Source organism: Alosa sapidissima, chromosome 24, assembly GCF_018492685.1.
Source record: "Alosa sapidissima isolate fAloSap1 chromosome 24, fAloSap1.pri, whole genome shotgun sequence".
In the NCBI taxonomy this organism is placed as follows: Eukaryota; Metazoa; Chordata; class Actinopteri; order Clupeiformes; family Clupeidae; genus Alosa; species Alosa sapidissima.
In genome coordinates, this window is record NC_055980.1 from 13,182,171 (window position 1) to 13,193,343 (window position 11,173).

Sequence of the window (11,173 nt, forward strand, 5' to 3'; positions counted from 1 at the left end):
TGATCCAACTTCAATCAATGCCACTGTAATTTTGAAGGATATAGCAGAAGAATAGTTGAAATTCAGTTAAAGGATATATCAACATTGCTGTGTTTACAAAAGTGCAGACACAAATGTAGGTACAGAGTAATGTAAAGCATAGCATTTCAATCAAGACAATCTGAGACAGTGCCCAGTCTAGCCAGTTGAAAACGTAACCTGGATGATCGAAGGTGTAATGACAGCTACATGTGAGTGAAACAAAAAAAGTGTAAATAAGATATGTTTTTCCATGTGAATGGCTTCACAGCCATTACAGGATACTGTTGTCTAGAGGTTCACACAAGGTTAGTCTAGTAGGGCTTTTGTTGCTTCAAACAATGAGTTGTTGTGCTTTCTAGGGCAAAGATGGAGACGCGAGATTAAGGGGAAAAGAAAAATCAGGAGCACTGTGTTACTCAATTAGTAGTTAAGCTTTTAGCCTTTAAAACAAAAGAGTTGTTTTCAGTATTCAATGTACAGTACTGTATGCATTGCATGCAACTGTAGGTTTTTAAAACCAGCTACAGTGTACAAAATACATATTGGCTATTTTTTTTATTTTAAACCAAAACCATAACTTACTCCCATATCCCTGATTGTTTTTGCCCAGTGCTGAATTTGTGGAGCTCCACTCCAGTGTCGGATTTTCAGTGGAAGCTGGTCTTTTCCTCATGCTGGTTAAAGGCTGAGGCTCACAAAGAAACTCCAGAAGGTAGTAACTCTTCAAATCTGGTCACAGGCTATTAAGGGCGACTGGTTTAACAGAGCTATTTGGATAAGTGATCACAAAAAAACATAGTTAAAACATACTTGGAATGTAAGTTTTTTTAACATAGATACATCAGTATTCAGTTTATTCACCTCATAAGGGGAGCTGAAGTGACACTTAGTTGTGAGTTGTGCTAGATGTGTGTTGGGATGAAAACAACATATCTGTCCTTACTGCCACCTACAGGCATAATGTGAACAAATATTAGCAGTCTGAACATGACTGATTTTGTTGATATTTGTAGAGTTTGAGTGAAAAATGTGTTTGTCATCTACATGTAGTGTAAAACAAAGCATTTAAGTAAGATTGTAAGTAAGTAAGATTGGCACACTGAAAAAACATTTTCTCCTATTTAAATTATTCTTTGACATGTTTTTATTCCGATTAAATTGATGTTGAGGAATTAAACAAAAGTATTTATCATTGGAAATACATTGTGGAAAGAGATGCAGGATCTGTATGAGGAATAGTCTTTCTGTTACCAGTTTCTCACTTAACAATTAAGTAATTATACACAGTTTCATGCATTTATGTATAAAATACATTGAAAAGAATGTATTTGATATAATATACAATGCAAATATAAAATCAGTTCTGTTTTAGACATTTATTTTTTTTACATCAGATCAGTACAGTACGGTACAGTCTGTCAGCCAATGGTAGATGATAGAGAAGTACAAGTTCCAAACATCGTCAGAGCCTTTATTATTACCCCTCAGTCACTGCCTCAGACCTACTGCTTCTGTATATAAACAACGGGCACCCATATAGCCTATCAGCTTCTAGGAAGCAATAATCGCGTCAATGAAAATAACCCAAGTCCTCTCCTTAATCCTAGTCGATCCTTTTTATCTCAGGATTCAGCGCAGCACAGTCCAGTATGGGCCACTAGCCGAGCAGGACAGTACGATGCCGCGGATGCTAGAGGAATAAGCCGGCGCGTCTCCTCCCCACGGATGTAGGAATAGTCCAGTAGAATAGAGCCAAGAAAGCAGTCACCATGTTGGGCCGTGCAGAGTTGGCGTTCTGTGTGGCGTTGTGTTGCCTTCCTATGGTTTCCTATTCCTGCCCTTCTCAGTGCAGCTGCTTCTATCATAAGCTGAGTGATGGCTCCAAGGCAAGGTAAGGGCTAGAGACATTGCAGAACAGCTACATTGCAATTACATTTTAAATAGATGGCAAACTTGCATATTTTTTGTTTTTTTAGAAAACATTTGAAAACATTTGTGCTGTTTGTTTTGCACCATTTTGTTGGATAGCAGATTTCAGGACTCTTTATTTAGTGTGGGATTAACTTGTGCATGCTTTTTAATCTTCTTTCCTTGTTAGGCAGTGTGCTCTGCAGTGTAGCTCTCACACATACTGCACATAAATGAAAGCTTCTCTGCCTCAAAAGAAAAGAAGCAAAAATATTGCTTTTAAAAATATCAACTGTAAAACAATAAATTGCAAAAAAAATAAGTAAGAATAGAGAATGGAAATGTTAAGATCTGTATTCATTTCTCAGAGTTTATTTTATCTTCCTGCATCAGTGTTTGGAGAAGAGTTAACATTAGAAAGGCCGTGACAGGTCATTTTGACCGCTAAATAATTTTTTGGAAAAATACTTTCTTAAAAAAGAAAAATAGTTCTGCTGGTGAAATTTTGAGTTAAATTCCAAGAACCGCCAAATGTCCACCTTGTTTAATAGTAGTTTGACATTCTTGGCAGTTCTAGTGTGAGAGTGATCTGTTGATTAGCGCAATCTATTTCTCTACTCAGGAGCGTCCTCTGCAATGACCCAGAGATCACTTTCATCCCAACCAACTTCCCACTGGACACGTCCAAGCTGCGCATTGAGAAGACGGCCATCACACGTATCACCAGCCAGACCTTCCATTACCTCAGCAACCTGGAGTTCCTGTGGATGTCCTTCAACTCACTCTCCTCCCTGAACGTGGACAGTTTCCGTGGGCTTTCCAGCCTGGATGAGCTGCGACTGGATGGGAACGCGCTCACCTCCTTCCCCTGGGAGTCCCTGACGGACGTGCCCAACCTGCGTCTCCTGGACCTCCACAACAACAAGATCACGGCCATCCCCAGTGAGGCCACCCTCTACATCAAGAACCTCACCTACCTGGATCTGTCCAGCAATAGCCTGACCACCGTGCCCACTGACGTCCTCAGCACATGGCTCAATGTGAAACCCTCCATAGACCTGGACAGCTCCAAGATGATTTTGGGTAGGGCTGCACATTGGATCATTCACTATTATAGTATTTGAGGATAGGGTTGTGATGGCTGTGTGATGTGATACAGATAATTGTTTGTGAAGAACAAAAATATCATTGCAAGTGTCAAATGTAAAAATATATAAATATAATTACTAACACAAGAATGCTGAGACAAGGAAATTAATTTCTGTGTAGTAGAAATAATAATATTATGTCTCGATGCTACATGCTATATAATGTTTTTTCCTAAACCCTTTGTTCACCAACACAGAACATAATATGTAATGCACAGAACATGACATGCGATGCCAATGGCAGCATAATCATTGTTCTTTGACAATTAATTGTGCAATATATTTAGCAAAACACTCTGATTAACCTTATAATATTGTTTGTGTTCATAGGTCTGCATGACAACCCTTGGATTTGTGACTGCCGCCTCTTTGACCTGGGGCAGTTCCAGAAGAGCCCGTCATCGGCGGTGGCGTTCATCGACACCCGCCTGCGCTGCGCCGAGCCCGAGAGCCTGTCCGGCGTGCTGTTCGGCGACGCCGAGCTGCGGCGCTGCCAGGCCCCGCGCGTGCACACGGCCGTGGCGCGGGTCCGCAGCTCGGTGGGCAACAACGTGCTGCTGCGCTGCGGCACCGTCGGCGTTCCCATCCCCGAGCTCTCGTGGAGCCGCGCCGACGGCAAGCCCATGAACGGCACAGGTGAGAACGCTCTCGCTATTGGCGTGTCAGCGAGCATGCCGGTGTACCGCTCCACTCGCAACCTATAAATAAGTCGGCAGTCCGTTACATAACTGTGCCATTTATTGTTGCCGTGGTGGAGGGAAGGGCAGAGGCCAGATCAGGCGGCGGCGGTTTAAGCCGGTCCTCAGAGACAATTCTCTTGGGATCAGAGTGTTTATCTCTGCCGGGCATTAATGTGGGTTTGTTGTCGGCACCATTTCTCTCTTCTTTTGTGTAGCACCGGTTGTTTGTAGGTCACACCACTGAATGGTAGATTAGTTTTTCAGTGACTGCATGGTCACGCTGTTCTCATATGTGGTGTGGTTCTCTGTGTTTTTACAGTCGAGCAAGAGGTATCGAAGGAGGGCATCATCTGGTCTATCCTAAGTGTGCCGGCCGTGTCCTACCGCGACTCGGGGAAGTACGTCTGCACGGCTACTAACTTTGTGGACACCGCGGACGCCATCATCTCCCTTGTCATCTCGGACACGTTCCGCTCCGAGGAGGTCGTGTCCTCGGGCTCTCGGAAGAACCGGGGCAAGAAGGGCGGCAGCGGGATGGGCCGTGCCGCCTACCAGGAGAAGCTGATCGCCCGCTACATGCCCCCGTCCACCACGTCCGGCTCGGTGCCCATCATTGAGCCGCTGGGCACTGGCCGCGGGTCGCTGAAAATCGAAAGCTATAGTGTCTCGGACGGCGTGTCAGAGGGCCAGACCACAGGCGGTTCGACGGTCATGGATGGCTCGTCCATGGAGATCGCCAAGGAGGTGCTGTCCAACCTGGCGGCCAACGCCTCGTCCCTGCAGCAGGGCCCCGAGCGGCGGATTGTGCGCTCGGTCAAGGTCATCGGCGACACTGACCACACGGTGTCGCTCAACTGGCGCGCGCCCATGGCCACCAACACCACGTCCTTCAGCGTGCTCTACGCCGTCTTCGGCGAGCGCGACATGCGCCGCATCAACGTGGAGCCCGGCAAGAACCGCATCACGATCGAGGGCCTGGTGCCCAAGACCAAGTACATCGCATGCGTCTGTGTCAAGGGCCTCATCCCCAAGAAGGAGCAGTGCGTCATCTTCTCCACGGACGAGGCGGCCAGCGCCAGTGGCACGCAGAAGCTCATCAACGTGGTGGTCATCACCGTGGCCTGCGTCATCGCCGTGCCGCTCACGCTCATCGTCTGCTGCGGTGCCCTCAAGCGCCGTCTGCAGAAGCTGCTCGGACGCAAGTCCAAGGACATCCAGGACTCGTACGTCACGTTCGAGACGCTCTCGCCGGGCACCAAAGCCAAAGGGATGGAAGGGGAATACCTCACGCGACTCAACCCGGATGAGTCCAACAGGCTCCTCTCGGCACGCTCCAGCGTGGACTCGGAGGCCACCGCCAGGACTGAAGGCCCTCCCAACGAGTACTTCTGCTAATCCAACTGCCAGAGTGGACCGTTCTAAAGGCCAGAGGCCAGCACACCGAGCCACGCACTCACTTTTACAAACACTAAAACTGGCTCAACAACACATTTGTGTTGTGTTGTATGATAAGAGTGAGGCCAGCTTTAACTGACCTGTAAACCCTTATTGGCCGTTTGGTTCTCTGGAGGACAGGTGACCCAATGCTGTGAAGGTGTTAGAATGTGCCTGCAGGGCTAGTGGGAGCGATGTTCATTAATGTTGCTGTAAAGTCATTGATGCATATTACTATTTATTTCATAACCAAATCACCCTCTGATTGGTGCGCTGTGATGAACAAAAGGGAACCTGAGGAAAAAAAATATTTCATTTTTTCATTTGACTACCTGTTTTTTTATACGTCATGCACTTTTTTGAGACATATACCCATGTAGTGGTTTGTCTTTCAGATGATACTTTGCTAGAGTACCTGAAGCCCATCTCATTGAGAGGATGGTACATCCACAATCCACTCAAATAACTCAACAAGTACCTTCTTCTTTTATCAGTGTTTGATTCACAAAAATGAAAAAAAAAAAAACTAGGCCCAGTAAACAACAAAATAACTTTTTAAAAATATAAATCTATGTACTGTGTGAGTTAATATGCCAGGTCGACTGTGTTTCAATTCTAACCTAGAATAATGTACATATTGTATAATCTCTATTTATCTCATAAGATCATATAAGTCTAAATGTATGAAGGAATAAATCTTTTTCTATAGTGGCGTGGTGATTTGTGCATTTTTTTCTCTGAAAATGTGTCAGTACACTATGGAAATTAAACATGTCATAAAACAGACTAGAAGTCACCTGAAGGTCAGAGGGAAAGGGTAAGGATGACAAGGCAGACAGGAAACACGTCTGTGAAAATTCTGAATGAGTGACAGCTGCCTTGCTGGGGTCTGACTAGATATAGTCCACTAAGTTTTTAAGTCTACAACCATGACTGGACAAGTTTTTTTTGTCACACCTAATTTAAATTCATTTTATGGTTAATTTAATCAAGCCATAAGTTGGATTCATATTTTTGATTTGGAATGCTGCAACAATTCATTGTTACTTTTTTATATACACTGCCGTTCAAAAGTCTGGGGTCACTTAGAAATGTCCATTCCACTCCATTATAGACAGAATACCAGCTGAGATCAATTGCATTGTTTTTTCAATCAGGGCAGCAGATTCAGATTACCTTATGTGCTTACATAATTGCAAAAGGATTCTCCAATTTTTTTTTTCAGTTAGCCTTTTAAAATGATATCAGTTTAGTAAACAGAATGTGCCTTTGGAACATTGGATGAATGGTTGTTGATAATGGGCAATGTAGATATTGCATTGAAGCCATTCAGCCATTTCTTTTTACAACAGTCATTTACAACATTAATGATGAAACAAGAACATGTCTAAGTGACTCCAAACTTTTGAACAGTAGTATAGTTTAACCTTTGCTTTTTTAAGGTTTTCAATCACCCTAAATATTTAAGGACCACTAAAAATACCATGCTCCATTTTGGTTCTTAAAAGTGACGCAGAGGGGGATTAAGTGTAATAAGCTTGCTTCAGTGAACCAGTGAACTTGCCATGTGAAAATACTTTGCGTTTCCTTTTAAGGAAAAGTGCATTTGGTCCTGTTTCAGTGAGGTTGATTGCACAAAAAGACAAACCAGACCAAAAATTATGTTGCAATATCAATTTTTATATTTACAATTATAAACGAAAGGACCCTAATTTGAACGACTGTTTGAAGTGGGCCAACAGCAACAAGCAAAAATGTACTAAAGCTAATTTAACAACAATATTTTGTCTCATTTATAATTATGAGCACAATAACATGAAAATCAGTGTATCAATGCAATACTCCCCCACAACACACAATAGCTTTTGTTCATGCATGAGAGACTTTGTCATTTAAATTAGGGCCCATAACTGTCTAGAGAGATGAATAAAATAAATATACAATGCTCTCTACACAGAATACTCCCATATTCTGTGTAGAGAGAGTCCAAAAGAGAGAGGAGAGAGACATTTGTTGAAACCAGGTCGATCAGTCAAGCTGATGCTGAAGATCATTTTCACTTCTGAAGAAACTTTCTGTGTAGGATATAAAGTTATATAATATGCTAATATATAATTAATTCACACACAGACATGTGCACACACACACACACACACACACACACACACACACACACACACACACACACACACACACAGGTAGGGCGTGTGCATGCGGGGGCGTGCATGCGTGTCAGAGCTCTACTGTCCAACAGCAGACAGCCACAATGACCATATATGGTGTCCAACACCTCACCTCAGCTGTAATTAATGTATGTATAGTTATACAGCAACTGACTAATTTTCTGTGGCAAAATGCAGTATGTTGCATAAAACAGTTTTACACCCACATGGCTTCATTAATCTTTAGTCACTTTTTTAAAACATATTTAAATGTATGCTATTATATATTTATATTTTAGTGAATCATATTAACACATATTTTTGCATTGCCGAAGGATGTGTGTTGGGCTGAAACTGGCATGCTGTGACACTCTAAATGCAGACATCTAAGACTGCTTGCTCTGCAGAACCAGCCGATAAGTCAGCTTGAGGAGTATGTGACAGTGCTCTTGTCCTAGAGACCATCGTGCTTGACCTGATTCCATCCTGTCGTGCAGCAGGACACCCACAGCTCTGTGCGGCCCTCTGCTGTCCTGAAGTGGGCTGTAGGTCAGCTCCGAGATCTAAAAAGAGAGTTGCCTCCCCGCAGGGCATGGAGAAAGGTAGCCTGGTGATGTCACAGATGGCACGACAAGTGGAAAATGTCTCCCCCCTCCCATTCACCACATGGTCGACTAGACAGAGTAACTGTTTGGAGTCAAACAGGTATCAGGTAGAATGATATCCATAATACCTTGAGGCAAATATATTTCTCTATGACTTTAATACACTTTTATGAAAAACTATGAATATATTATATTGTTTTGTTTTGCTTTACTTTTGACAGAACAGAACAGATATTCAACTCCTTTCTCTGTGACTCAATTGGCAACATCCAATTTTTTTAAAATACATTTCAAATATGTATGTTTTACATAACTTTCATTCCTCACCTCAGCATCAGAACTTTCACAACTCCAGGAACTGCACTCAAAGATGTGCAAAACGTCCCTCTTCTGTCACACATCTCGATTTGTTTAAACTGCTGTTTGTTTTCCTCAGATCTCTGATCTGCGTCAAGACGCCCAGGAGGATTAGCCGTAATAAGCTTACTTCGCCAAACCCATGCTCAGCTCCCAGGCAACGCTCCACATGCAAACTCTCCATAGCATATGGACCATAGGAATATGGACACCATCTATGGAACACTAGCCATCATCTCTGTCCTCCTTCAAATCAACTCTGTATCATCTTTCTGTGTCACTGGCTGTTCCTGCACCGATGATGGCTTCGGAAGGTAAGTGTGCCTAAGATGATGATATATCGGTAGATTCCAGTCTGTGTGTTGTCTGGTTTTCGTGAACGTAACTGCTGTTCACAATCAACTTGTCAACCTAAAATGACAATTTAGGCAAAAAGTGAATCTAAATTCCTAAGCACAAGCCATTTTAATTAATAAATGGCTTTGCATTGTTGTTATTTTGTGCGGGCTGGTATTGTGTATTGTGTTTTACTACTTGTGATAGATGCTGGTGCTAGAAAATAGGCTGCTATTATGACCTATCATGACTATTACCTACAATACCTCATGATCATGTCACATCATAGTTCACTATGGTCACCCCAATCTCTAGGTCCCTGCTTTGTATGGAAACCTCCCTGGGCAGAATCCCCAACAACATCCCTCCCGACTTCACCAAAATCCGCGTAGAGAACTCCCACCTAACCGAGATCCCCCAGAGGTCCTTCTCTAGCGTCAGTGCCTTGGAGTCTCTGTGGCTGAACTTCAACGACATCACCCTCATGAACATTAAGAGCCTGGAGGGTCTGACCAACCTGACCGAGCTGAGGCTTGAGGGCAACAAGCTGCGGTCCATCCCCTGGACGGCATTCCAAGACACCCCCAACCTGAAGATCCTGGACCTGAAGCACAACCGGCTAGACGTGCTCCCGGAGAGCGCCCTGCGACACTTGTCGGGGTTAACCTACTTAGATTTATCTTTCAATCAGCTTACGGTCATCTCAAGGGATGTCTTTCTTAACTGGCCCCGCTTCCAGCGTCCGAGGCCGGGCAGGAGCGAGGAGAGAACGGCCAATGCGGTGCTCGCCCTCCACGACAACCACTGGCTGTGCGACTGCCGCCTGAAGGGGTTTGTGGAGTTCATCAAGTCGGTCAGTCCGCCGGTCATCCTCATGAACTCCTACCTGACCTGTGCCGGGCCTGCCTCCAAGGAGGGCAAGTTCTTCCATGAGGTGGAGCTGACAAGCTGCATGAAGCCCGAGACGTCCACTGCACAGGCCAACGTCACACTGTCCCTTGGGGCCAGCACCTCACTACAGTGCCTGGTGAAGGCCAGACCCGAGCCTGTGGTCCGATGGATCTACAACCTCAAGAACATCCGAGGATTCACAGGTGAACTTTGAGCTTTCTGATGCAATAACTACCTTTTCAGCTTGCTATATTTCCCATGTATGCACACATAGTTATTATTCCAGTTTTACATTGTTAACATTGTCTGACTCACAGAGGGCTTTCCTCTTCTATTTCCTCTAATCGTTTCTCAGAAATAATAATGGCATCTAATACACTTATACACTGCAGTGCATTGTGTAATGGTTTGGTGAAACTAATGAAAAATAACATTGTTATTGACACGCAGTATCAACCAGAGTAACAACCACAGGCATTTCTATAATCCCCTGACCTCCGGCGTTCTCTTGTTTCTTGGGGCCACAGTGTCCCAGACACAGGTGGATGAGGACACCATTAACTCCCAGCTCCTAATCCCATCCCTGCACCTGGTCGACCGCGGCGTCTATACCTGCACCGCCAACAACTTCATCGGCAACTCCTCCGTCCGAATCACCGTCAATGTCTTGCCGAGCAACGTCTCCTTCAAGGCCTCCGCGCCCTACCCCCTGGCCTCCGCCGAGGATAACGTCTACATCGACTTCCGCATTGCCAAGCAGACGATTTACGGCATCACCGTGGAGTGGTTCGCCGTCACGGACAACCCAGCAAACACCTGGTACACCATCCACTTTGGCCGCTTTGACACGCCCAAGGCGGAGATGATCTACATTGGCCCGGGCATCACTAGCTATTCAGTGGACAAGCTGCAGCCCCTCACTAAATACAAGGTGTGCGTGGCGCTACGGAACCAGACGCCGCTCGCTGGTCAGTGCATCGTCTTCATGACAGGCAGCGACGTGAACGAGCTGGAGAAGCGCGAGCGCCTCATCCACATCATCGTGATCGTGTGTGCCATGGTGCTGGCCGTGCCCGCCGGCATGTACGCCTGCACCACCGACGCGCGCGTGGGCTGCTGCCACCGCCTGACCGAGGTGGTGAGGTCCATCCAGGAGCACCGTAAGCGGGTGGAGCGGAGCAGCGACGCAGCCAGCGGCGAGCGGCAGGGCACCTTCGACAGCCTCCAGGCGGCTAGCGACGAGGGCCTGTGCCGGGAGTCTGTCGGGGATGGCAGGATGCGGCGGCGGTCCGAGGACAAAGTGCAGAAGGGCAACAGTGCCCAGCTCTACTGACCAGCTCACTCGGTTTAGATATTTACTGAAACACATGGTCTAAATTCAACAACACATGTAAGGTCCGCACAAGTAATATAGTTTTGTAACCCCCCCGCACACCCTCTGTGCAATATTGGAGTGACATCAGGGCTACACCAAGAATGATAAGTGTCAATAAAACAATAAAACAAAACAAAATTAACCTCAGCCTAAACACAGAGCTCAGATTTACATCACATCAACATCACAGACAGCTGCACCTGAAAATACAAGGCAGTATAGGCTGAGTTGAATAAGTCCTCAGGAGAAGAGTATT

The 11,173-nt window shown here is 45.3% G+C and overlaps 2 protein-coding genes across 2 annotated transcripts; both read left to right on the plus strand.

Annotated features, from left to right (window-relative positions):
• The first annotated feature begins 1,676 nt into the window (after positions 1–1,676).
• Positions 1,677–5,899, plus strand: lrit1b (leucine-rich repeat, immunoglobulin-like and transmembrane domains 1b). Its single transcript, XM_042082371.1, has 4 exons — positions 1,677–1,912; positions 2,552–3,012; positions 3,408–3,713; positions 4,077–5,899. Exons 1-4 carry the CDS (start codon positions 1,791–1,793, stop codon positions 5,150–5,152), a joined length of 1,965 nt encoding a protein of 654 aa, XP_041938305.1. The 5' UTR covers positions 1,677–1,790; the 3' UTR covers positions 5,153–5,899.
• A 2,620-nt stretch (positions 5,900–8,519) lies between these two features.
• LOC121699862 (leucine-rich repeat, immunoglobulin-like domain and transmembrane domain-containing protein 2) lies at positions 8,520–10,925 on the plus strand. The gene is made up of 3 exons (XM_042082373.1): positions 8,520–8,629; positions 8,967–9,745; positions 10,070–10,925. Exons 1-3 carry the CDS (start codon positions 8,520–8,522, stop codon positions 10,873–10,875), a joined length of 1,695 nt encoding a protein of 564 aa, XP_041938307.1. The 3' UTR covers positions 10,876–10,925.
• The last annotated feature ends 248 nt before the right edge of the window (positions 10,926–11,173 follow it).